At 30.1% G+C, this 26,539-nt stretch overlaps 1 protein-coding gene across 6 annotated transcripts in view; it reads right to left on the bottom strand.

Annotated features, from left to right (window-relative positions):
* Positions 1-26,539, bottom strand: part of E(bx) (nucleosome-remodeling factor subunit NURF301 E(bx)) — a 190,009-nt gene that overhangs the window by 140,198 nt on the left and 23,272 nt on the right. For 5 of the 6 annotated variants that reach the window (XM_075363866.1, XM_075363870.1, XM_075363868.1 and 2 more), the window contains exons 4-9: positions 25,394-25,602; positions 22,831-23,090; positions 19,038-19,179; positions 15,966-16,073; positions 4,739-4,951; positions 1,472-1,654 (exon numbers count right to left, since the gene is read on the bottom strand). In XM_075363866.1, coding sequence (XP_075219981.1) covers positions 1,472-1,654; positions 4,739-4,951; positions 15,966-16,073; positions 19,038-19,179; positions 22,831-23,090; positions 25,394-25,602 — 1,115 coding nt within the window. The remainder of the gene's footprint in view (positions 1-1,471; positions 1,655-4,738; positions 4,952-15,965; positions 16,074-19,037; positions 19,180-22,830; positions 23,091-25,393; positions 25,603-26,539) is intronic. The other variant, XM_075363869.1, reaches the window with a different exon arrangement.

The raw sequence follows: 26,539 nt of genomic DNA, 5'->3' as shown, positions 1-26,539 counted from the left end.
CCACTGTTTTAGCTGTTGCTTCATCTGAAGAGTGTAGTGGTGGATCCACGTTTCATCTACAATTATGAATCTACCCAAAAAATCTGACTCGTTTTGCTTAAAACTGCTCCAGCAGGGCCATGAAAATGTTCATTGGAATGCGTTTTTGTTCCAAAGTGAGCAAACACACAGACAGGTTACACATATCCAATTCTTCAGTTAATATATGATAAACACGTTCTTTATCAGTTGTCCAGTACAATTTGGTGAGCATTTTCAATGATATTTGTGGTGGTTGCAGTTTTTGGCCGTCCCAAACATTCATCATCATCAACCAAGCTGGTACAACCATGTTTAAATTCAGCTGCCCAACTTTTCATGGTGGCAATCTTTTCACACGGATAAAATCAGAATCAATATTGATAAATAAATAAAGATTTTTTGAGAAAATCTAAAATTCTGCATATTTTTTTATCAAACCTCATACTTCACACAACAATATTTGGTTAGGAACTCATAATCAAAACATGAAAAATGAAACTGTAAAATATGGCACACTCTGATTAACTTTAATGCTCACTCAATAATGAGAATTATCTGGATAAATTCACACCTATAATCATCCTCAAATTTTAACAGATGTTGGTAAATGAATCATTCATCCAGTGGTTTCTTTAATTTATGTTATATTATATTATTTATATTATTATATTATATTTATATTATTTTCACATAAATATGAAGATTATTTAAATGACATTCCAATTTATAAAGATGAGTTTTATTCATTCATTTGAAGATTTATATAAACATTTTGCCTTAATATTGTTACCATTAACCCTTAAAACATTCTGACCATTAAATGTTTACAAGATAAGCCTTTTTTTCTTGAAGGCATTCATTCTTATGTCTCACCACACTAATTTCAATTATTCTGGTATAAAGAATCAAATTTTAATATAATTCTGAAATATACAAAAAATTCAATTATTTTTTGCCATTAACTTAAAAAAGTTCTCTTGCAAAAAAATTCAGCTAGATGGCACACTTCTGTCTACAAAACTTAAGTATTCCAACCATATTTTGGTTCATTACACTTTACCTTAATAATGATAAAGAGTAGCAAACAAATATCATCTATGTGCTCTAGATGACTAAATTTTCAATAAGCTATTTTCCATTCATGCGCTCACATAATGAACCACATATTAGACAATTATGGAAGTAGGATAGCAGGGATTGTAGAAATCCTTTCAGAATCTGTCACTCGTATAACATTTGTGATTTTTATGTTGATTTTTCAATGGATAAAGATAACTTCTAACAGGAAAAGATTTAACATAATCTTGATTCATTTAATTATTATAACAGACAAATTACAGAAACAGACTTGCCAAATTACAGAAACACTTTACCACCACAAGTCAACATTTTTAGTGTTTACTAATAATCTATAAATTAAAAAAATAAAAATATCTAGTAGATGTATTACCATAAAAAGAACCAGCCCATTTAAATTCAGATGCCTGAGTCAACGAAAATTTATGAGACAAGTGCCGCTTCTTATCTCTTTCTTCATTTCGTTGTTGTTTTGTTAATGCTGCCACATTTGTTGTATACTGATTAACATATGTTTTAAAACCGTTTTCCATACCTAATTTGAAAAGATGAGTACCTAGAGAAAAAAAATTATATGTTTCTATAATAAACAGACTAGCCATTAAAAGAAGCATGACAACATAAATGAATTAATATTAACTATAATATAAAATAATACAATAACAACACAACCATCTAAGACAAAAAAGGACATGAACCAACATCAGAATAAATAATTATTGCTTTTGATGGACAGCAACATTTCTATAGGTTTTCCATTTATTAAAGGTTACGCAAAAAATAAATAATTTATAACACAACTTACATACCTGTGATAAATCAATCACAAATAACAAAGAGTCCATAAAAACCATTACAGAAAAAGAACTCTTACAGACAGTTCTTAACAAAGTCAATAACTAATTTAAATTAAAGACTTCAGATTCAAGATAAAACGAGTTCTATCTGATATCTTCTGCTAATGAAAATAAGACTACTTCACATGACATCCAGTCAATAAAACGCAATACCAATAAATTAAATAAAACCTCATGACATGAAATAAAACACTACCTGCATAAGACTTGAATTAATAGTAAATTATTCATTTAATCTCAACAGGGAGTGGCCAACCAAAAGATATTTTTCCGTGATTGATATATTACTTGCTTGACTTATCACTTGACTGAGATGATGATGAAATATCACTTGCATGGAATTCAAGAAAAGAACAGCTGAATAAGCAGCTACTGTGCTGAGCAGCGCACAAGCCAACTACTCATTGATAATGAAAAATTACAACCAAAAGATCTAGGGTTATAAGGAATGTAAAATTATTGTAAAATGTATAGTTAAAAGAAGCCCAACACAGTTAAATAATAAATTAAACAACAAGGGTCTTTATCAAATAGCTTAAGATATAAATTCAAACATCTCTAACCAATAAATAAGTAAACAGATTCTATGTTATTGAAATGAAACCTGCTAAGTTTCAAAATAGATGCTAGACTACAAATTTTACAACATATAATATAATATATATATATACATATATATATATACATATGTATTTATATATATATATATACACACATGGAGGTGTGCTCCAAAAATACGGTGAATAATTTTTTATTAAAATAATAAGGTTACATAGAATTCGATTTAATCTTCTTCCAAGTACTGTCCTTGGCTAGCAATGCATTTATCCCAACGTTGACTCCATGACTGGAGGCACTTCTGGAAGGCGTCTTTCGGAAGGGCTTTCAGCTGCTCGGTCGTGGCCCTCTCAATGTCAGCAATGGTGTCAAAACTTTTTCCTTTAAGCACAGTTTTAATTTTTGGGAAGAGCCAAAAGTTGCATGGTGCTAAATCCGGTGAGTATGGCAGATGTGGACAGACAGGAACACTTTTTTCGGCCAAAAACTCACGAATGAGAAGCGAGGTGTGACACAGACAGGAAGCCAGCCATTGGTCCATTTTTCTGGTCGCTTTCTTTGTACGTCGTTTTGCAAACGTTGCAGTACACCCTTATAAAATTCAGAGTTTACAGTTGTTACTCTGATCGCTGTTTACTCTGTTTTACTCTGTTTACAGTTTACTCTGACCGCACTATGCCCTCACTATCGAAAAAAACAACAAGCATGACCTTGATGTTGGATTTTGACTGACGTGCCTTTTTAGGGCGAGGAGATGAACTGGTTTTCCATTGGAAACTCTGCATTTTGGTCTCAGGGTTATAGCCATAGACCCAACTTTCATCTCCAGTTACAATTTTGGCCATGAAGTCCAGATCTCCATGAAGACGAGCCTTCAACTCCGTGCAAATTGACACACAATTTTCCTTCTGTTCATCGCTCAATAGTCTGGGAACAAATTTTACACTCACTCATCTCATTTGCAATTCATTAGTTAAGATGCTTTGAACGGATCCGTATGAGATGTTAAGGTCTTCCGATAGCTCTCAAATAGTCATTCGCCTGTTTGAACGAACCATTGTTTCCACTTTTTGCACATTTTCAACTGTTTATGAGGTTACTGGACGTCCCACACGCTGCTCGTCTTCAACAGACTCATTTCTGTTTTTAAATCGGTCATACCACTTGTACACAGTCTTCAAAGTTACCACATTATCGCCATACACCGATTCTAACATTTCGTGAGTTTCTTTGGCACTCTTTTGCAACTTAAAACAAAACTTAATGTTAATGCGTTGTTCAAAATCCATGTCACGCGACAGACATGATAAACACAACCTCGCTCTAGCGGCTCTGGCAGCTGACTGGCAAGCTCAAACGTGTTACAACTTGTCCCTGCCTGTATCAGTTGATCACGATATTGGACAAATTACAGCATATGGATGTAGCGTCGGCAGTTGCCGCTAATAAAAATTCATTCACCGTATTTTTTTATCACACCTCGGTATATATTCACTTTTTCTGTCATTTCTTTATTCGTTTTTGATTCAGTATGAGCTCTTTCACAGCCCCCACACTACCTCTTCAAATGAGCTGTTTTAATAATTCTTAAATGAAAAAATATAAGTTAGTAGCTTTTATCTTTTTATAATCAGCAACAAGTGAAAAAGTAATACAGAATTTAACAAGCAAAGACTGTTAACATCACCAACATATAATTGTTCAATGTCATAGTATTACATTGTATTTCCGAAAAGAATAGAATAACAGGAAAGTTACATTGTTAAAATGAATGATAGATGTAACAACAAAACAGAGCGTTCAAAAATGATACAATAAAACATACCTATTTTATTTATCTGTTAGTATACACATCAAAACCTATAGGCTGTATAGAGCTAGATTATAACATTTCACTTCAGCATGAAACAAATTATAAACAGTCTAAATTATTTTGTATAAACACTTATACTCAGATAGGCCGAAAATTAATCAGTAAATTAGTATTTATTTCCCATATAACTGATATCAGAAACAAAAAATATGACAACCAAATCTCCTTATAGGATCGTACCACACCAGCAGCTCACAGGCTTACATCAATGAATCTATTCAAAAACAGTATGATTCTACTTTTGAAAAATTAGCCACACTCCTTAATGGACATATATGAAGAAAACCAAATAAAAGATTGAAAAATTATGTGTAAACAATCTAAATACATAGAAAAATCCCATTAAACAAACCTGATGCGATCTGCTGAGCTTTAAGACGTGTGATACGACTGGTCCCTTCTGGGAGATCAGGTGTAGGAACGTCCTTTTTGTCAGGAGGTAGCTTATCAATTTCACCACCTTTTGCAAGTGCAGCACTCGTCCTCCGCTTTAGATCATCAATGTTAAACGTCCTTGGTTGAAGCGATCCTGTCTTCGATCTCGTCACTATGAAAGGTTTCTTTCCTGTATATTATAAACGGAAACCAATCCATCCATAACTTGCAGGGTGAATGGGTGGGTGGTATTTGTTTTTCAAGGTAAACAACAGGAAAAAACAATAGCATCGCAGTACATGCAATAGCAAGTTAGTAAAAAAATATATATAAATAAAAATGGAAAAAATACAATCAACCAACCACCTTCTTCACACCTCAAGCTTTAGGAAAGGATTCCTGCTACAGACTATCAAGGATAACTAATTATATAAATATATACACACGCATACACACATATATGTACAGTGGTATATAGACATGCAATATAAATAAAACCAATTTTCTACTAGAGCTATTACAAATCCATCACAATGTGAATATCAGATTTATGACAGCCAATAAAATATAAAGAACATATGAGGTCAGAAGAAAGTCTGTAAGCTCATCACTTGCCTCTATGCTTTAACAAAAATAAGTTACTATAACAAAGAAATTAGTTTGTAGCCTTACTCCAGTTGGCATAGGACATTCCTGCATTTTCCTCATAAACAGTGAAATTTATTTCCAGATGTGAGTCCCAATACATTATAATCCAATCATGTGTGAATTTTGAATCTGATAAGAAAATTAACACTAATTCTAGTCAGATCAGCAAAACACGAGCATAATTCCTAAGATGTTTATGCTGATTTATTAGGATAATACTTAAAAGTCAACAACTTTCAGAGTTCATGGTTTTCTGTAATGATGTTACAGTATTACTAATGCTACCTATTAATAAGTAAAAACAACATCCAAAATAAACTATTAACTATGTGAAATGTTACCATGTAACATAAGAAAATAAATCAACTAATAGGAAGAAAAATTAATTACTAATGAGGAAAATAAGTATAAATAGAAGTGATAAAATAAATGGGCTCATATAATGAAGTAGATTACTGATAACCATAATTTAAATTTATTTGTAAGGCAGATGAAAGAGAGAAAGTGGCAGGTAAACATAAATGATACAGAAAAAAATCTTCATAACTGCTTCAAACAAAAAAGCGCACAAAATCTAACTAAAAATTCAGGTTCCACACACTCCAAAATGGAATGAAATCTTTAAGAACTTAGTAAATAAAAGAATTTTGCCAAATATAAATAATTATCTTGGCACATTTTTTCATTATACGATTACATCTTGCATTTAAAAAACTTTCCAATGATGTTTACTGTATTAAACAAAACTAATAAAGTTTAACAATAACTGAATAGTTCAACAACTTACATAGGCAAAATAAAATAAAGAAAAATAACATTACAAAGAACAAGACAAATTCAGAAAATATGAACAGGAGAAAACTTATAAGTAATTAATTATGTTAGATAGCTCTTGACTTTAATAATAAATGAGTTAACAAATTAGGATAAATTTTTATTGAATTTTAAACATGAATTATAAACTGTTTGAGAAAAATGTTATGGATAACTGTTTGTTATCTATGGATAACAATTTTAGACTGATCAATATGTAAAAAATAGTTATACAAATTTAATTAGAAAAATATGTATTTAAAGGCTTATTTACATATAGCATTATAATGTTACCATTACCATTCACTGAGTTTATATAACCTAACAACCAGTGCCAAAGAAGATAGGCAATCCTTCTCTCTTATATTTTCATACTTAGTCCCAGTCAGATCATGGCTGCTTCAGATCGTATCAAGGGACACTACACTAGGGGACACAGTGAAGATGACTTGTGCCCATACTATGACACCTTGATGATGTTGAGCACATGATTAATGTGAGTCCAAGATGGTAAGGAGCATCACTGCAGGAAAGAATGGAAGAAAATAGGATGGGGGCCAGCCTGCAGTAGTGGGGGGGCAACCATCTGCATCATATTATATTAGGTTAAATTAGGATAGGTTAGACCAGGCCGAGTTAGGCCTAGATGCAGATGAACATGTTCTTTCAATACCTGTGGGACTCTGCTGAGTTTCTTGCAGCCCTCTTTTCTGACAGCCAATCCTGCAATTCCCACTGGAGACTATGTTGTGCTTATGGCAGTGGGGGTCCAGTCTTTGTGTGCCATAGAGTGAGTTTTAGTCAGTACAGTCCAACACTACCATCTATGCAGATAGATTGTGTTTGACAGAGATTTCACCTACTCCAATGTAAAAAAACTTTTTTAAAAAAAACAAAAAAAAATCCTTCTCTCGTAAGATCAGGGAAAACTTGTGGTTAGAAGAAAGGCCAATAATTTTTATTGGTTTATATTTATTTATTTTATCTGTAAGCTTTTTTAAAAATAATAAACAATACATCACAAAAACCAATTTCATGAAATATCAAGCTTATGAGAAAATTTATTTTACACAACCCTAACAAAATTATATATAAGCCTGAGAAAAAATAAATTAGTACAAAAAATTAAAAAACCTACTTCATAGTATAAACACTGCATTCATTTATTTTAATTTATTAGCTACAATTTAGTTTTTAGAACTTGTCTTAAATCAGCTTTCTTGAAACATTTATACTATATTTTTAGGGTTTGTCATTAGTCAATATATTCTTAATATTAAAACATCACACTTAACCTTTCTTTTACTTTGATTTTTATGGCAGTTTGGAACTGATTAAATCCTAGAAATCAGGAACTGTCTTGTTAGGGTGCTGGCTTGCTTACTATGTTTTTTCATATATTTTCTAATATAACTTGTATTCTTATAGAGCATAATAAGAAGCTTTTATTATTGGCAGATGCATTTGTACATATATTATTGCATATTATTCATTATCACATTTTATAATTTATTTTCATTTCTTTTCTCTCTTTTTGACAAGTTATTCAGGGTCAGCCCTAATGTTTTTTTCCACTGTAGACAACCCAAAAAAGGCCCCTCCCCCTTAAGCTTCAAAAAAACTTTAAAATTTTCCAAAAAAAATTTTTTTAAACCATATTAACCAGAAAAATGACATATAATTGCATTAAGATAATAAATACTAATACAGATTAACAGAAAATTGTTTTACTGAAAAACAAAATTACATTTTTAACAAATTAACGACAACGAACGTACAAACTAAAACTAGTACCTATTACTTTCAATGATAATTTAAATATACTTGTCTCCTGCCCTCCTATAATCTTGTCTCCAGCCTAGGGCAGCCCTGGTTTATTGTACAATTATTATTTTACTTCACTGTTGGTATAGTAATAATCTTTTTCATAACCATATACATATTTTTAATAATCACTAATGGCCATTATCCACAGACGACTGCAAGTGTTGAAACTACATTAAAATTTGTTAATTTTAGTGATCTAATTTATCAAATGTGACTACAACCATTCACATCCTTTTTGCACATTTATTAGATCCCGGAATGTTATTCCCCAAGATGTTTCAGGTTGCAAAACCACACAATATAAGAAATACAGTTTACAACCATTCCCAAAACCAAACTTTTTTTTTATCATAAATTTTTCAGAATCAATTTTTTTTTATAAAAATCTGTTTAAAAATTTTTCATTTCGTAGTTCTTATACCATATCGAATAAACTTAACAAATACCTTTACACATTTCTGTGACGTATGTATGAATTTATGTTTCTATAAAGCATGGGGTGAAATAACTAAATAAAATGTATAAAAACTTAAGAATAAAAAATGTCTTTGCAGGGATATTTTCAATCCTAAAGATTGGAATAAAGAAAACAATAAAACTAAACAACTAATAAATTGCAATTCCATAATCTGATTTAAAAGTTATTTGAAACAGAAGAATATTCAATCAATGACCTACATAACATAAATTAAAAAATACACAGCCACCTGTATACAACTGGAGTTAAGCAGAAATTCAGACAAAACCAAACTGGGAGTTAATGAGTTAAAATATTAATTTTTATTAAATTCCATTTTTCATGTAGATTAATAAACTATTTACAACTTCAGTAAATATTATATTCAGACAATTTAATAAATTTCAAATAAAAAAACATTTCTCAAGAAAAAATAAAATTTACTTAAAAGGATATAATAAGAAAGAGAGTTAAAAGAAGATTTCATAAAAATCAGCTGTCTATAATATAACAATAACAATAAAAATACAGAATTGAGCTTGGCACACATACATCACTGTAATGCAAATTACTTGTGATTTAACCAAAAACAAAACTTTATGTGATGGATTTGAAATATTACTAATTTAAAAATAAATAAAATCTACATAATATAATATAGAATGAAAAAAAAATTAGCAATAAGTTAAAATACAAAATAAAAAATTACAGATTAAAAAACAAAAATAAATAAATGTAAAAAAAGAAAATTAAAGTAGACTCAGCAGCCAAATAAACTGCATATGTAGAATGCTTAATGTTCATTTGAAAAAGTAAGACCTCTTTTAAAATTACACAGTAAATACCACTTTGCTAATGCTAAGAAATATTTACTAAAGCTAATGATGGAAATAAGTTAACAAACAATCCCTAATTTATTTTCCAGTTTACTAAAAATCAATTTTAGATAAATCTTACATATATACATTATGTTTGAATGGTCACTATGAACTCAATAGTCAAAAGACATTTACAGATTAATTACATTCACAACAGGTCTGAAATTAATATAACTTATTAGGACCAGTGGAAGCACTCTTTTTGCATGGACATTCAACCCTGTACACGACTCAATTTATTTTGTAACTCTTTTAGGAATGTTTCGTATTTGTGATTCACACCTGCTTGGTCAGTTGAAATACTCTTCATTTTGCTGGCCTGTATAGAAAGTAATGTGGCAACTTCACATCAACTGCCCATGATTGAAGAATGAAAACACTTAAAAGTGATTCAATCTTTAAACATTAGGGAAGAATGTCTTTTGTTAAATGCAGTAGTATGGCATAATTTTGCCAGAACAAGGCATAACTAAACTCTGCTTATACCAAGTAGATGATTGATGAAATTGATAACATAATTTAAGAAAAATTATCACTATTAATGGTATTCTCAAAGGTAAGGCCCATACACTGATTTTTATAGTCAAATATCCGAACTGTAGGACATCTTGGACCATCACATTTTGAGAATTAATTAATAAATTAATCAATCAATCGAATCAAAGTCTACTATAAATAATCTGACTAAAAGACAAAAATAATAAAATAAAATCAGCTTTGCAAAGAAAAAAAATTGTGATGTTATTTGTGGGAACTTAACAAGTAAACTGCGGTTATTGCCACCAGGCCAAAGTATCTGAATTTTCGTGACTCATAATTCACGGCTCTTGCTTCTGGCATCATGAGGCACTGTTTGCTTACACCACAGGAGTAATTTTTATTAGAATTAAATTTCAGCGGTTCTTATCCTCGAGGTACAGAATCAGGACTGCCATTCCAGTCTGTACTTGTCTCTTTGGTCAAGTAGGCATTCCTGATACACCCATCTATTGAGGGCTAAATGAACTTTGAGCAAGTTGACAATGTAGGTTACTAAACAGTAAATAGAGTATTCATTATGGCCAGCCATTTTTGACACTGAAGATAAGAACCTCTTTAAAAGAATTAAACATTTTTTATATTCAGTTTTCCTAATCTGCAATATATTCATCGAAGTAAAAGCATTAACATTTTGAATAGAAATGCATGAAAATTTATTATCAATATATGATAAATTAAGATATAAACTGCATTAGACACCTTTGAAACAACAAAACTTTTTTTTAACATTTTTTAAATGATTACTAATAAAAAATTATAAATCATAATAAGCAATGTAAACAAATACATAAAAATGCAGGAAAATTATTATATTTAGGCCTAAATAAAACATAATTAGAAGTAATTTAAACAGAAATACATGGAAAAACAAATATTTGCGGTAATAAAAATATAAGTTAAAATCACATTACAAACAAATAACCGTTTTTTGATATTGATACCTCTAAAAACATTAGTTAAAAAAATAAAAATAATGACAACATGAACGAAAGTACATGATAATGTTTTACAAATATTAGTGTTATGAATTTTTAACAGCAATTAATAATTTTTAAAATTAAAATGTACAATAATTTTTTAAATTTTAGTAACTGTCTCATTAAATTAAAAATAAAACATGAAATACAATCATAGCTGATGAAGTTAAGACATAATAAAAAAATGCATTACAAAATAAAAATCATGAACTAGTTCAAATTTTGATTGTAATCATTAAAACAATCTAAGCAAAGACTGGGTTTCTTCTCACAATTGTCACAGTAACTGATGATCTGTTTAGCTTTTTTATCAGCCTCCTTGCTGCTCAAACTTAGATGCAACTTTTAGTAACATCCGACACACATTTTACACTTCTTTCTTCCAGTACCTTCTGGTTAAGCAAATGTGTGAATAAGTCTTGGGGTTAGGGTTGGAATTATTTCAGCTTGTTGCTGCATCATGTGTGAGATCAGTTGTGGGATCAATATCATTAATATTGATCATTTAATCCTTCCAGTCTATAATTTTAAGTTTACTTTTCTGAACCCAATGATTTCATCCTTTTTCAATTTTTTTAATTTGCAATTTTAAGAGATAACTTTTCTGCCCCTACATAGTGTTCCACAATAAATAATTTTCTTACCACACAATTCAACAGCTAACTGGATGCTTGAGTAAAAAATACCAGCATACAAAATCCTTCCTTTTTTTCCTGCACACAATCAAGCAGTTGTTTTACTACTGCTTCAGTATGTCCCTTGCCAGAAGTTGTATCTCCTCGACCATAATAAACCCTTACATTATAAGTATATCCATCCACCATAGAGAATTTGTATACCTTAATCCCATACAGGTGAGATTAATTTGGCAACTATTTCCAAAATATTAATTTATCTCTGAATGGAAGCACACTTTCATCAATAACCAGGTCTCTTTCAGGTTCAAAAAATTATTGAAAACTTTTTAGCGACAAGACTAAAACTGTCTGTATTTTTCTCACTCTCTTATTAGAATGCTCTTCATTATTGGAGAAGTTAATGAATCTAAGAAGTTGTAAAAACTAATCCCAGGCATGACTTGTGCAATAAACTCAGTTTGAATCATTTTATCTTTACTCCAGTACAATTCAGTAATAGGAACACAAACTAATCCCATTACTAAAAGAATAGGAAAAAATGTTTTTACTTCAGCTATATCAGCTGCCGATAAACTTTTTTTCATGTGATTTTCTACTATTATTTTTGCTACTAAGTTTAATTGTGGCATATCTATTCATTTCTTCAACTATTATCTGAAGAATATTAACATTTACGAATAACTGATAAATATCAAGAGGATTTTCAACATCCGTAGATTCCATGTTAATTTTTAACTGATGAGGAAAATCAGAAAATTCAGGATCTGATAAAGTAGTCTGCTGCTAAAGTGATGCAGTATGTACGATTTCTGAAGTATTATTCTGCTGAATTACCTCATAGATGCTTCTGTTTGCTGGAAAGTATTTGGTAATGTAATATCTGATTTGGAAATGCTATTTTCAGTTGTAAATCATTATCTTCAGAATCACTGGTGTCACTAGATCTGCAACTTCTTTCATCTGATTGTGTATAGTCTTTGTCCGTATCAGAATCATCAGTACTAAATGGTTTACTCTCACTACTACTCTACTGAAAGACGAAATAGATTTTATCAAAATCATGTTTTGACATGTATCAACAGATCTATGCATTATTAGTCACACTTACTTCAGAGATAAGAACCACTGTGAAACATCTTCATCTTGTAACAATGGCTCTTGATGCCAAATACATCATATTGACTTTGGGGATCAGAACCACCGTAAAGTGATAACTTTATTGTTCAAAAGCGGAAAAAGCATTGTTCTTTATGCAGCATACACTAACATTTTTTTTTGTTTTCAGGAAATAAGTGATTTTTTTTTCTTTCCCATTAGATACCTATATTATTACAGTTGAAGAGTAAGAAATAACAAATATCCAACCCCTGCTTCCATTTAATACTTGAAAAAAATTCCCCCTCACAAGTTGAAACACCAACCCGTGACACACTGAGGTCAAGAACAGTCAACAGACGTGGGGGTGTTTTTGGATACTATATTGATTTTTTTTTTTTTAACTACTTTAGTCAGAATAATTCAAGTCTTTTTTGCCCATCTTTTGGCCTTTAAGTTCTTAGCTTTTACTTTCTCCTAATATTTAGTCATTCTTAATAATCTTGCTTTACGATCCTCTTCTGAATAAACCCTTTTTGTATAATTAAAAGTTCTTACTTTAAAGAAGTTGGTATTTGGATCTTTAATAACAAATTTTAATTTTTAAAATTTATTAAGTAAATCTTCGTAAGTTAAATTTAATTCTTGCATGTCTTCTTTAATTCCTTTAATCCATAATGGCGGATTTTTTAAAGACCAAAATTGATTGATAATTCTCTTAGTAATCCTATCCTGCGGTAATCTTAACAAGTGTGCACAGAAAGAAATTCACTTCTTTTTCATAGTATCAATTAAGGATTCCAAGTTTTCGTACAGAAATTTATTAAGCAATAATCTGTACCGATTTTCATGTTTATATTTTTTGTTTATGCAGGTTCTAAGAATCCTGCGTTCAACTTCAAGCAAAGGTTCAGTCCTATTTTTCTGATTTAATCTAAATAAAGTCTCGCTCACGTAAGTAATTACTGGTTTAACCACAGTTTTGTAATGTCTAATTTTAGTGTTAATCGAGAGCGATTTTTTGTCGTAAGTATTTTTGGTTACTTGTAGCACTTTAAATAATTTATTAAGTCTTTCAGTCCAATTTTGTTTTTCGTTACAATTACAAGTAATGATCTCTCAAAGATATTTACATTTTTCTACAAGTTCTACTTTGTTTCCATTAATATTCACAGAATTAATAACTAAAGGATCTATAGCCATCATTTTAGTCTTTTCGTAAGAAATTTTAAGTCCAATTTTATTCGCAAGTTCTTCTATACTTGTTATTTGTATTCTGGCTTCTGCGATACTATTAGCTAATAAAGCTAAGTCGTCGGCAAATCCTAGGCAATTTAAATTTAAGTTATCTCTTTTATATCCTACGTGAATATTTTTTGGATTATTTTAAACCATTCACGCATCAGAAATTCTAGTGCACAATTAAATAATAAAGGCGAAAGTCCATCGCCTTGTCTCAGTCCGGATTTTATGTAAAAAGGTTCGGAAAATTCGCCACAAAACTTCACTTTAGATTTTGTATTTGTTAATGTTAAACCGATCATATTTACCAATTTAGGATCCAATCCAAGATTTCTCAGAATTTTTAACATCAAAGGTCTATGTATGCAATCATACGCTTTATTGAAATCAATAAAAGAAATAATCATCTGTTTTTGCTTTCTATTATAAATATCTGTAAGTAATTTCAAAGTAATAATTTGATCTGGACAACTGCGCCAAGGCCGAAAACCACCTTGGTAATCGCCTAGCTCACTTTCTAGTTGGTCCTTAATTCTATTGTAAATAATTCTAGATAAAATTTTATACGTACAATCTAATAACAAAATTTCACGATAATTTATAAAATTATAAATAATATTGATTTATATAATTGGGATTCAAAGAACATAAAAAAGTCCCAATTGTATGCAAATGGTACTCAGTTACTGTAGAGGGGGAAACTGCAGTTTACATGTTAAGGTAGTGTACAATGAAATACAAAACTATATTGGCTGATATTATGACTCATTTCCATAAATGTATAACTTTATAATTCATTTCTCTAATTTATAAGGAACACGGTACAATAAAGTTCTGTTTTTTAAATTATAAATTCCAAATCATTATTAATTCTGTGTTGCATAAGACAGTATACCATAAATCACTATATTATTATAGTCAATTGACATTAACTGTTATATGTGAATTTTCCCATTCCTGTGTAACATAAATCCATTATACAACTCAATTTAACATCTTATTTCCAAAATGCAATTTCAACTGTCTTTACAGTTTTTGTGGAATCTATCTTCCTTTACCCCACTTCATTCCATTGTATATATTTAATAATTTATTATATATATATTTAATTTATTTATTTATATTAACTTTCTGAAAAATGAAATAATTCATCAACATACTGAGCACTGTACCAATTAAACTAAAAAAACAACAATTTAACTAACAAACACAGTAAGAGAAAAGCCTAAAAAACTAATACCAATAAACAACTTCCACAGGATCTCACATCATTAGTCAGAACATAATTCTACAATTATATCAACAAATAACAAAAACAAAAAAGAAATAAAAATTTAGAAGACGTAAACCCCAACAACCACAAAATTTATAACTACACAACTTCACGACATACTAGAATGATGTGAAATAATTGCCAAAATCGACAATTGGTATTTTTTTTCTCTGTGTTTGGTGTTTAAGTTGTTTTTTGGATATATATATTCTTTGGATATAAACATTTTTTTTATATTAAACTGGAAATATATATGTTTTTAGGATATTAATTTAAATTAATGTGAAAGTTCATAGATAAAAACTCTGTTCATAGTTAGCATAGATAAAAGAATTAAGAAGAAGTGCTTAAAATTATTTTTGTGGGGTATAGCAGTAGCAGTTTTAACAGTAAAATATCATTAATTGAAGATAAAAATTAAATGAGAAAAAAGGGTTTTTAAATATGTATAGTAAAAATAAGAATATTGAAAAATCTGAAGAGATAAAAGCTGCAGACTAGACAACTCAATAAATTTGTCCCAGTCGACTGGGGCTATTTTATCACTTTTTATTGTTATTTCTCATGTTAATCATCATTCCTGTTTAATAGAAAATACTAATATTTCATAACAGTTTATATCTCTTCCCCAAGCATGACAAATTAAGTTTTCATTGTATTCAAAAGCAACATTTATGCGAAGATGAAGTATTTAACAGGGATTAATTAATATGTAGCAGAATCTTTTAATTGGTTCCCAAATAATTTATCAACTAATATAGAAACATTTTAATAATTACTATTCCATTTATTGTTTTAAATCATATAATTACTTACCATCCTTTCCAACTTTTGTATATCCATTTTCTTCATCATCCAGATCAATTTCATCATCAGTTTTGTCACTCTGATTCAAATTGCTCTTATCAAGAGATGATGAAGACTCTAAAACAGATATTAAAAATTGACAAACTTAAATAATATCAAACGCCTTTAGATGGTAACATTTACCCTGACTTAAATAAAACAGTGAATACAATTCAATGGGCTCTCAATACTAGTTATAACATGATTAAAACATGAGGCATATTCATAAAGTAAGGCTGTTTGGTCATTAAAAAAAATTAACTCGTGAGAAAAGGTTTTTACTTACAGTTTTAGTTTACTACATGTCTACCTCACTTTTCCACATAATTGCCATTCAGTTCTAAGCACTTTTCGTAACGCTGCACTAGTTTTTTTAACCCCTCTGCATAGATGTTCGCCACCTGGGAATTGAACCAGTTGACTACGGCAGTCTTGAGTTCCTCATCAATTTCAAACTGTTGTCCATCAAGCCACATTTTCAAATGCAAGAAGAGGAAGCGTCACTATGTGCAAGGTCAGGAATATATGGAAGGTAGTCAAAAGGTTCTCAACGAAAATCTTGAATCTTCTTCTTAGTTAAGGCAGCGTTGTCATAAAGGAGGATTACACCGGATGACAGTTTCCCACGTTGTCGATTTAGGATCGCACATCTCAGTTTGGTGGGCATTTCGCAATACACATCAGCTGTAATTGTTGATCAACATTCTATAAAATCAACCAAAATGATGCCCTTTTCGTCCCAAAAAACAATAGCAAACATTTTTTGACTCTTGAACAAACTTTTTCAGCCTAAACTTTTTCGATTTTGGGGAACTTGAATGGTGCCATTGAATTGACTGTAGTTTCGATTCTGCATTGGCACAGGATATTCAAGTCTCGTCGCCCATAACAATGTGGGGAAAAAATCATCTCTAGCTTGTTGATAGCAGTCCAAAAACACTCGTCCACTGCACATTATTTGCTCTTTGTGTTGGTCGGTGAGCATTTTCGGTACCTACCTTACAGACAATTTGTGATATCCGAGCTTTTATGTGACAATCATGTAGATAGAGGTGCATCCAACATGTGGAAATTCATCAGCCAGAGCACTAATCTTCAATCGCCGATTACATCACAGTTTTCAGTTCACTTCTTCAATGATTTCATTGGTCTAAATACTGGGCCTGCCACTCCGCTCTTCGTCATGCTCAAATGTGCAGCCATTTTTAAAGTCTTGACACCATTGTCTAACCTTTCCTTCACTTATTACTGTAGGTCCATACACTAGGCACAACTCCCAATAAATTTCAGCAGATGAAGATGCTTTTGCACACAAAAATCAAATCACAGCACGGACTGGCGAGAGAAACGATAGTCATGGACATTGCAATCTGCATTCACTGGCAGGCAAACGACTACTGAATCAAAATAACTGCATAACTGCAGTGGCTTCGTAAATAGCTGATTGGTCCTGCATGTGTGAAGCTGTGTTCAGATCGGCTAATATTTAAATATAAGTTGACGGCCCTTACTTTATGATACATCACACGATTATTGTGAATGATAGAGCCCAACTTAATACAAACAGCATCTTTGAGCCTCAGTAAGCAGTTACAATTTTACTTTTTCTTTTATTCTTCACTTTGCTTACAAATGAAACAAAGAGCAGTTATAGTTCATACCAAGCCCTTATTATTCATCTTTAAGTTATATATAATAGTATATTAGTAAAGGTATACCAATAACACCCAAGTTAACTTAATTAATGAAATAAATCATTAAATAAATTAATTAAATAATTATTCCGTTCCAAGAAATGAAAAATGTTATTTTGCAATGACTTTGTCATTAAATATTAATGCCAGAAATTGTACTTAATGTTGTTTAATTCTGTAATTATATAAAGTGGAAACATGGTTTCAATGTTTGCAATTTCACCACTGTAGTTTAGAACCATCAAACAATAAGGAAATTTGCATTAAATTCAATCATTGTATATGATTTTCTACTTTTTTCCAAGTTTTACAATAGTTATTTGCTGGTAACAATATAAATAAAACTGTAACAATGTTTACAAAAATTAAATTCTTGTTTATCCATTATTTACCACTTATTGTATTTTCTAATTGCATGAAAATATTTACAGAAATGAGGTATAATATCTAATATGTATATTTACATAGATGTTGATAATTTACGATGAAATAATTTTAATGCAAGTGAATTTTAAAATATAGTCTAAAGATTTTGAATGCATACTCTTTCCCAATATAAATTTATACACAGTGGAACCATGTTTAATCTCAATAAGAACATAGGTATTATAGTTGCAATACCATAGTTTATTTACAATATGAAAATAAGAAAATATTATATATAATTAAACCTTATTTTAAAAAAATTACTTGAAAGTTTAAATGAAAAATGGTTTAATATTCTTTCAGCCAAAGTAAAGGTATACAGGTATTTTGTTTGGTTTTGAAATCCTGTTATAGGAGTTAATAATTTATGCTGGTCAACTGAAACTTTTTAATATAATATGAGAATAATTTAAATGTTCTCATATTAACAAGAATATTTCATATCTACTTTACTAAAAAAAAAATTGTTTCTCTCAGCTGTTATTTATTATTTTTATGTAAAACAAGCGATTCTTAACCAATAAAATGTATTTTTCAGTGCAGGATCCTTGCATCTAGCATTGTTGATACTCTGATATATCTCTCAGTTTTGTTATGTTTACTCATAACAGTCATGACTGCAGCACTAATCTAAATGAGGTAAAAAAAATTATTTTTTTAAATGGTTCACATGATGAATTTCATGTTTATATAAAGAACTCTATCCAAAAAAAAATAGTATAAAAGCCTCAAAAAAATTAATTTTTAAATGCTTTTAAAAGCCAACTTATAAATTCTTCACTTAACTAACAATAAAATATGTACAGCCTAAGAGAAAATGCATAAAAATATTTTTTCCCATAAAAACTTTCCCCAAAAAATTTAACAAAAAATCGAACGATATATAAACTTTATCTACAAGTAAATCTATTACTATACAAACCATCAGCAGAGATTGATGAAGAGACAGCCAGTTGTTGAGATGAAATTACATTTGATTGTTCCTGATGCTGTAACTGTTGAGATGGTTGCTGATGTTGTTGATCAGAAGGTACATCTTCGCAACAAATAGTTTCAGTTGTTTCCTGAATTGCACAAAAGAAGCATAAATGATTCCTCTACACAAAAACAATACAAAAAATCCTAATATTTTCCTTCTTAAACAAAAAAAAAAATATGTATCTTTAAATTGTTAAGAATAGTAATTACATAGTTTATGATTACAATGTTAGCAATGAAGCTTTTACGAGAGGTTATCTCTAAAGTAAAAACAGTTTCATTGAAAAAAAATTTATTCTGAAAACCTTATAAATATTTATTTTATTTTTCATAAACTACATACCTTATTCTACTTCTCTATATAATCGCCACATGAATTAAGATATTTATCGTAGCGATATACCAGCATCTATATACCCTCGTCAAATTCTTCTGCCACCAGTCCATTTAGCCACTGATTAATACCATTTTTAAATTCATCATCACCCGCAAATTGGTTACCACTCAAAAATTCTTTCAATTTCCCAAACAAATGGTAACCAGAAGGAGCTAAGTCTGGACTATATGATGGGTGATTGTAAATTTATCATCCAAATGTTCTCAGTAAATCACACATCGGAGTCGCAACAGGTGGACGTACATTATCGTACAGCAGAACAACGCCATTGGTCAACCGCCCATATCGCTGATTTTGAATGGCACGCCGTTACTTACATAGTTTTGCAGTAGACTTCTGCATTTATAGTCATTCCAAGTGGCATGAAATCAATCAGCAGTATGCCAAACTGTTCCAAAAAGACTGTGGCCATCAGTTTGAATCCAAATGGCTGTGGCTTGACGTTTGTTGGTCTGGTTGGTGATTGAGGATGACACCATTCACTTGACTGCCATTTCTCTCTGGCATGTAATACAAAATCAATGTTTCATTGCCAGTAACAACTGAATTAAGGAACTCATCACCTCTTTCTATGTAGGGCATCAAAAATTCCAAAACAGATCCCATTCGGATTTTTCTATGACGTTCCGTCAAGATGTGCGGCACGCAACGTGCACAAACCTTTCTGAAGCCTAAACGGTCATTAACAATGTGACCAATAACAGCTCTTGACACATCAGGAAAAAGAAGGACCAGATCAGAAATCGTTGAGCGATGATCTTTTCTGATTTCATCATAGACACGTTTCAACAAGTCCACTGTGATTATTGAGGGCCTCCCTGAACGTTCTCATCATGCACATTATTTCTAATTGATTCACACCATTTTCAGACATTTCCTGCATTAATTACATAATCACCGTACACAGTAACCAACTGCCTATAAATTTCAGCCACCTTACGTTTTGATGGTTTAAAAAATGTATGACTCCACGTATTTCAAAGTCGGAGGCAACATCGATTTTCCTATTCATTTTATAACGTTACACGTATTCAAAGATACAGCAAAAAGACAACTTACAGACAACAATGCAGTGTGTACATTACTAGTATGGTCATGAACAACAAAGGTTCACCAACCTTAAGGAGAGAAATTTCCCAGCAGTCTTTACTTTAGACATATCGCTCGCAAAATGAGATCCTATTACCGTAACGATCATTTTGGTAGCTATAAAATAACAATGGTTATCTCTGAATTTAGAAACTCATCCCATCACAATCATTTCTCATTGTACATTAAAATTCTAGTGATACGCTAAAATTTAAATTAATCTGAAACAATTCGTTTTTAAGTATCTTTTTAAAACTCATGTTCTCACTTTACAGTTATCATTTTGGATGCAGTGAATTTGCTCTTGTAATTTTGAAAAAATAATAATAAAAAATTAAAATATGTTCAAAATGTTTTAAACTTAATGTCTCAACATTTATAATACCTACCATATTTCTACATTATTCATTTTCATGTCAGTAAAACAACCACATTCTGAATAATGAAACAGAGATCTAAAAAAAAAGGCAATAAACTGTACTAGACACCATTTTTTTTAAATTAATAACTCATAATTATTAAAAATATTATAATTTCACATATTATAATAATCAAATATAATACTATTGGTTTTCAATCTTTTTCATAATTTAACAAAATCAAACTATTTATAAGAATAAGAAAAATATTTCATAGAAAATCTCTTAGAATGAAACAAATCAATCTGTAATATCAAAAAATTAAAGTATGTAACATTTAAAAGAAAAACTGGAAATTGTTATGACTTTAATTTTAATTTAATGACTTTATAAATAATATATATGAATGACCATAAAAAAAAGAGAAGACAACCTGAGATTTTTCTCAGATATTTCACCATTAATTATTGTACTGCACTAATACTATGAACCTAACAGAAAATTAATAAAGATCAAAGACATTATTTTCATAAATTTACAAAAACACATTTCTTCAATTTCCACTCTCACTATGGACTAAATATTTTTCACTAGACAGTAAACTAATGCAACAAGAACAGACTAACTTCCAATTAATAGCTATAATAGACTTCACAGCAAAGTAGATATGTGCAGTTAATAGGTGGCCACAACCTCAAGACACAAAGAACTATTTGAAATACAAAATGCTTTAAACACTACTTTCCATGGTTAAAAACCACTACCCAAAATCCCAAAAAGTAAACAACGGACAATGGAAAAGCACATTTTTTTTAGATTTGACAGTACACTTTACACTATTTCTTTTGTGCTTTTTATATAAAAAAGTAAAATAAAATTATTTTAATACTACCTAAATATAAAATTAAATTTTTGCTTAATTAGTAAACTGTTTAAATGGTTTTTTCTGATATTTCTCTGAAAAAAAGAAGAAAATTTATTTAATGACAAACTTAATACTTAATGACCACAATAATACACATATTAGAAAACGTTAAACATTGCTAATAAAACTGGCCTCAAAACATCATTTGAAAAGACAGGAATTATGCCCCAAAAATAACAAAGTAAAGAAAATTGTAATAAAGTCAAAAAAGTAACCCAATTTAAATATCTACAAGAAATAATAACAAATAACCTTAATGAAAAAATATCTATCCAAACAAAAATAAACAAACTAGTTGAAATATAAAAATTAACCCGGTAACACCTACAATAAAAAAATTCTGTCCATAAATGCAAAAATAAGACGCCATAACACAGTTATAAAACTGGAAGCCATATATGCGCAACAGAAACACTCTTCAAACTGAACAAACAATTAAAAACTGACAGACTCCAGAAAATTGAGGAAGAATTGAAAGAACCTGCATCAACAAAAAGTACCAGAAAGACGGGCAGTGGTGGATCGTGCCCAACAGTAGTGTACAAAGCGTTAGAACCCATCAACGATACCATATGTAAGAGAAGATTAGGATTCTTTGACACATCATGAGGATGCAAGATTCAAGACATCTGAAACAGCTGGTACAGTACAGTCTCAACTCAAAGAACACCAAGACAGGAGCAGATGATCAGAGAAATAAGAGAGAATTTGAACGAGATTGGCCTTATACCTAAAGACACCACAGATAAGATAAAATTAAACGAAAAAATCAAGGCCAAAAACACTCACGTCGTCACACTTACAAGAAAGAAACTCACAACACGAACATTTTCAACACCAGAAAGGGCACAGAGATCGGAACTTCTGAAAAAGGACCACAAGGCCCGAACAGTCCCTTAGAAGAGACTTGAATAATGGATTGATCTAAAGTGATCCTATGCAGTCATTAAAGATGAAAAAAACTTACCACAGTTAGTTCTGCAATATTGTCTGGATCTCCCATTTCTTCCATACCACCTTCATGCATTTTTCGCATCATTTCTTCAACGTCTTGTCTAGCCTTTTCTCTTCTTTCTTCTTCTAATTTTTCCCTTTCTCTCCTTTCTTGTTCTTCTAATCTTTCCCTTTCTCTCCGTTCTGCCATTTGAATTCGTTCTCTTTCTTTACGCTCTTCTTCTTCTTTCTGCCTCCTTTCTGTTCTATCTCTTTGAACTTTAATTAGCTGAGCTGAAAAAAGTTATTTAAATCAAAAATAATTTTTTTATGTAATAAATATTATATTTCATAATAAAAACATATTAAACTAACACCACATGTATTTGAGCCCATACAAGAAAACCTACAAATCTGATATTAAATTCTATAAGTACAGAATTCTCATAAAGGTAACAGAGTTTACCTATTTTTAAAATGACGACTAAAGGGCTTTACTGCAGAAATCTAAAATTAAATTTTGAATTTGGTTATTATTTAAAAAACTTGAAAAAATAAAGTTTAAAATTACCTCAAGATCTACTAAACATAAAATTAAATTTCCTGCATCCAAACTAGTGACAGAGGAAAAGAACCTCTCCCCAGTATTATATTTTCTACCTCCTAACTCTTAGCCCTTCTGAAATAAATTTCCTCATTATTAATTGAATATAACCTGCAAGAAGCTACTCTTTTTTGGTCTCTCCACCTTAGGACCAGACTTGCCAACACAGCCCCAAGAGAGGTATGAACACAGCCCCAAGAGAGATTGAGGAGAAATTCTTTATTCCTCCCCTTTTTCCACAATATGTCTGGATAATCTTAACCACATCATGAGGCACCATGTCCCATGATCGTCTGGTCTGCAGCACATTCTATTGGGGTAAGCACAGCGAATTCTCTGTGCAGGAAGCAGCATGCTTCCCCTCTATGCTGCTGGAACCGATCGCACAAGAACAACTTATATTCTATAGTATCCTCCTCCCTGCAATAATCACAACACACAATCTTCTCTGCATCCACGCACACAGATATGCCTTGAAACATCTGTGACAAACATCCTTTTTGTTTGAAAAAAAGATCACAACAGAGAGTCCATTGCAGTATTATTCATTTTGTATATTTCAACTCTTCTTTTTAGCATCTTATCCTGTTAAAGGATAATGCAGAGTTTTATTTCAAAACAAAGTCCAGTTTTTATACAGTTTCTCAATTTTTTATGATTTGATGACTAATCTAGAATCCTTTGCTAACAAAAATAATAATTTTCCAAAGTGTTGCAATACTACATATTCAATGTATTAGAACAAATTTAGATTATTTCACAATTATTTTTATAAAAAGAGAATCAGAAATCTCTGTGGTAACATAAAGAGATTTTTAGTAAACAAAAGCAAGTCAAATCTTTAGTTTATTTAGATGAAAGGTATTACTGATTAGTTTACTCGATAATTAACCACTCTTTCTCAGAGATGCACTGATACACAATGAAAAATACATCCAAGATGCTGTTAAAACATAAAAATGTTATGAATTTGAAATTCAGCACCATCTATCATAACATTGGTAGCATTAGTATTAGTTCCATTTACATAACATACATGTGTTCACAATAAAATAAAATAATTTTTTTTCCTTGTTTTAAACATACATAATAAACACCATTACTTGTATTCTGTTGTTTAGTAAACAGCAAGAACAGTGACCAAAAGTGGTGAGTATTAGTTGCAACTACTGTCTTGTTTCTAAACAAGCAATGAAGAATACAAGACCTTATAGACCTAAATGAAAAATTTAAACTGGAAAATAAAAGCAATAATTTATTAAATCCAAAAATATTTCCATTTTCTGAACAAAACAATGAAGTAAACTATACTTACAGATACCTTCAAATTCTTTTTTGACAAAAATATATTGAAAATAAATCACAGAAACTAATAATTATGTTACAAAATTTTTTGTGAAGTTCTTAAAGCTAGGTATTTAAAACTATTCAAACTGTAAAAGAAGCAAAAACTAAATTTTTAAAAATTATGAATTTTCATTTCTTATCTGGCATGAAATGAACTTGATCTATTTTTATTCTCTATAAATATTTTAATGAGAAACAAATAGCAATTTTATAAATAAACCATTACTAGGGTAAATGGAAAATACAGAATACTACTAACACATTTTTAAACATATTGAATCTTATGCAACTGCTTGACCCTCCAAGAATTATTAATTTCGCTGCAAAAATTGCAGAGGATCTAATACAACATTTACTGGATTGTACCACAAAATATTAGATAACCCAATAGGAAATCAATAAATATTTTTTATATCACATCTTTTTAATTAAACAAAATTCATGTTCACCTTTGTACAACATAGAAAAATGCTCAAAACAAAACACTATCTTATAAATACAACCATAAATAAATAAATCATCAATATCTAATAATATATAACAACCAAACAATACATCATAAAAAGCTATTTTTAAAATGATGAAGTACTAAAAATTTAATAAATAAATAGATATAGTATGTAGAATGCTTTGTAAATAAACTTACTATTTTCTACTTCCAAGTATGACTTCTTATTTCCTTTATGTTGATTAGTTATTTTTTCTGTAAGTTCCATTTGTCTAACAATTTCATCTTTAAAATCACTAATTTCTCTACATAAAGCAGATTCAAACTCGCAGCTGTCTAATGCATCCAATAATTCATCTAACTGTGCTGGACTTGAATAATACCAAGCTTCACCATCTTCACCCTCACTTTATAAAAAAAAAAGACATATTATTATTTACATATATATCTTTAAAATAGGGTACTTACATAATAACGCCACCGCAGCTACAGCTTTATTTAAAATTGAGTATTTATTTTATTGAGTCTCTTTATTAATTTTAAGAAATGGTTATTTATATTTATTTTATAAATATAATTTAGTGATTATTGTTATTTAAATAATAAATAATTGCAATAATTACTGAATTTATTACATAAATACTCAAAAAATTACGGTGTTAATTAGTCAAGGTTAGCGAGTGAAGCGAGCGTAGGTTAAGTTTGATTAAATAATCATTTATTAAAATTAATAAAGAGACTGTTTTGAATCTATGTTAAACTCTATATCGGCCCAATTTCCACCGAAATCCGATTGACTACTTTGTTTTTAAATAAAGCTGTAGCTGTGGTGGCGTTAATACGCAAGTACCTAAAATAGCTACAAATCAATTTATGAACAAATTAATTTCAACTTAGGATATTATACAATCAACATTTTGAAACTGAACAGTTGTTATAATCCAACCAAACATCTAGCCAGAATGCATATTACTTACAAGTTATTAATAATTACAGTGTTTCTTTTAAAAAGAGGGAAAGGAGACAAACAGAAAAATTAGTTTCACTAACAAATTACAATGATGCAAAGAGCAGAACTTCACACATCATGTAATGAGCCAATTTTTAAGCCTGTATATACTTTCAGTTGTTTAAGATGATCTACATTTGCTATACAGACATGCATTTCTAGAAGTAGACTATCATGTGAAATTTTCCAATCCTTTTTAACTTAGTTAAGTTTTTCTTCTTAATAAGAAAAGAAACTTTTTCATTAATCCACACCCCCCTTAAATTTCTACATACTGTAAAGCAATAGAGCTTATTATTTTATTTTTTCTGTTTCCAATATTGATATAATATAAA

This window comes from Lycorma delicatula, chromosome 4 (genome assembly GCF_047948215.1).
Source record: "Lycorma delicatula isolate Av1 chromosome 4, ASM4794821v1, whole genome shotgun sequence".
NCBI classification, from domain to species: domain Eukaryota; kingdom Metazoa; phylum Arthropoda; class Insecta; order Hemiptera; family Fulgoridae; genus Lycorma; species Lycorma delicatula.
Note: the sequence above shows the minus strand (reverse complement) of the source record. Positions and strands in the feature narration are given on the sequence as shown.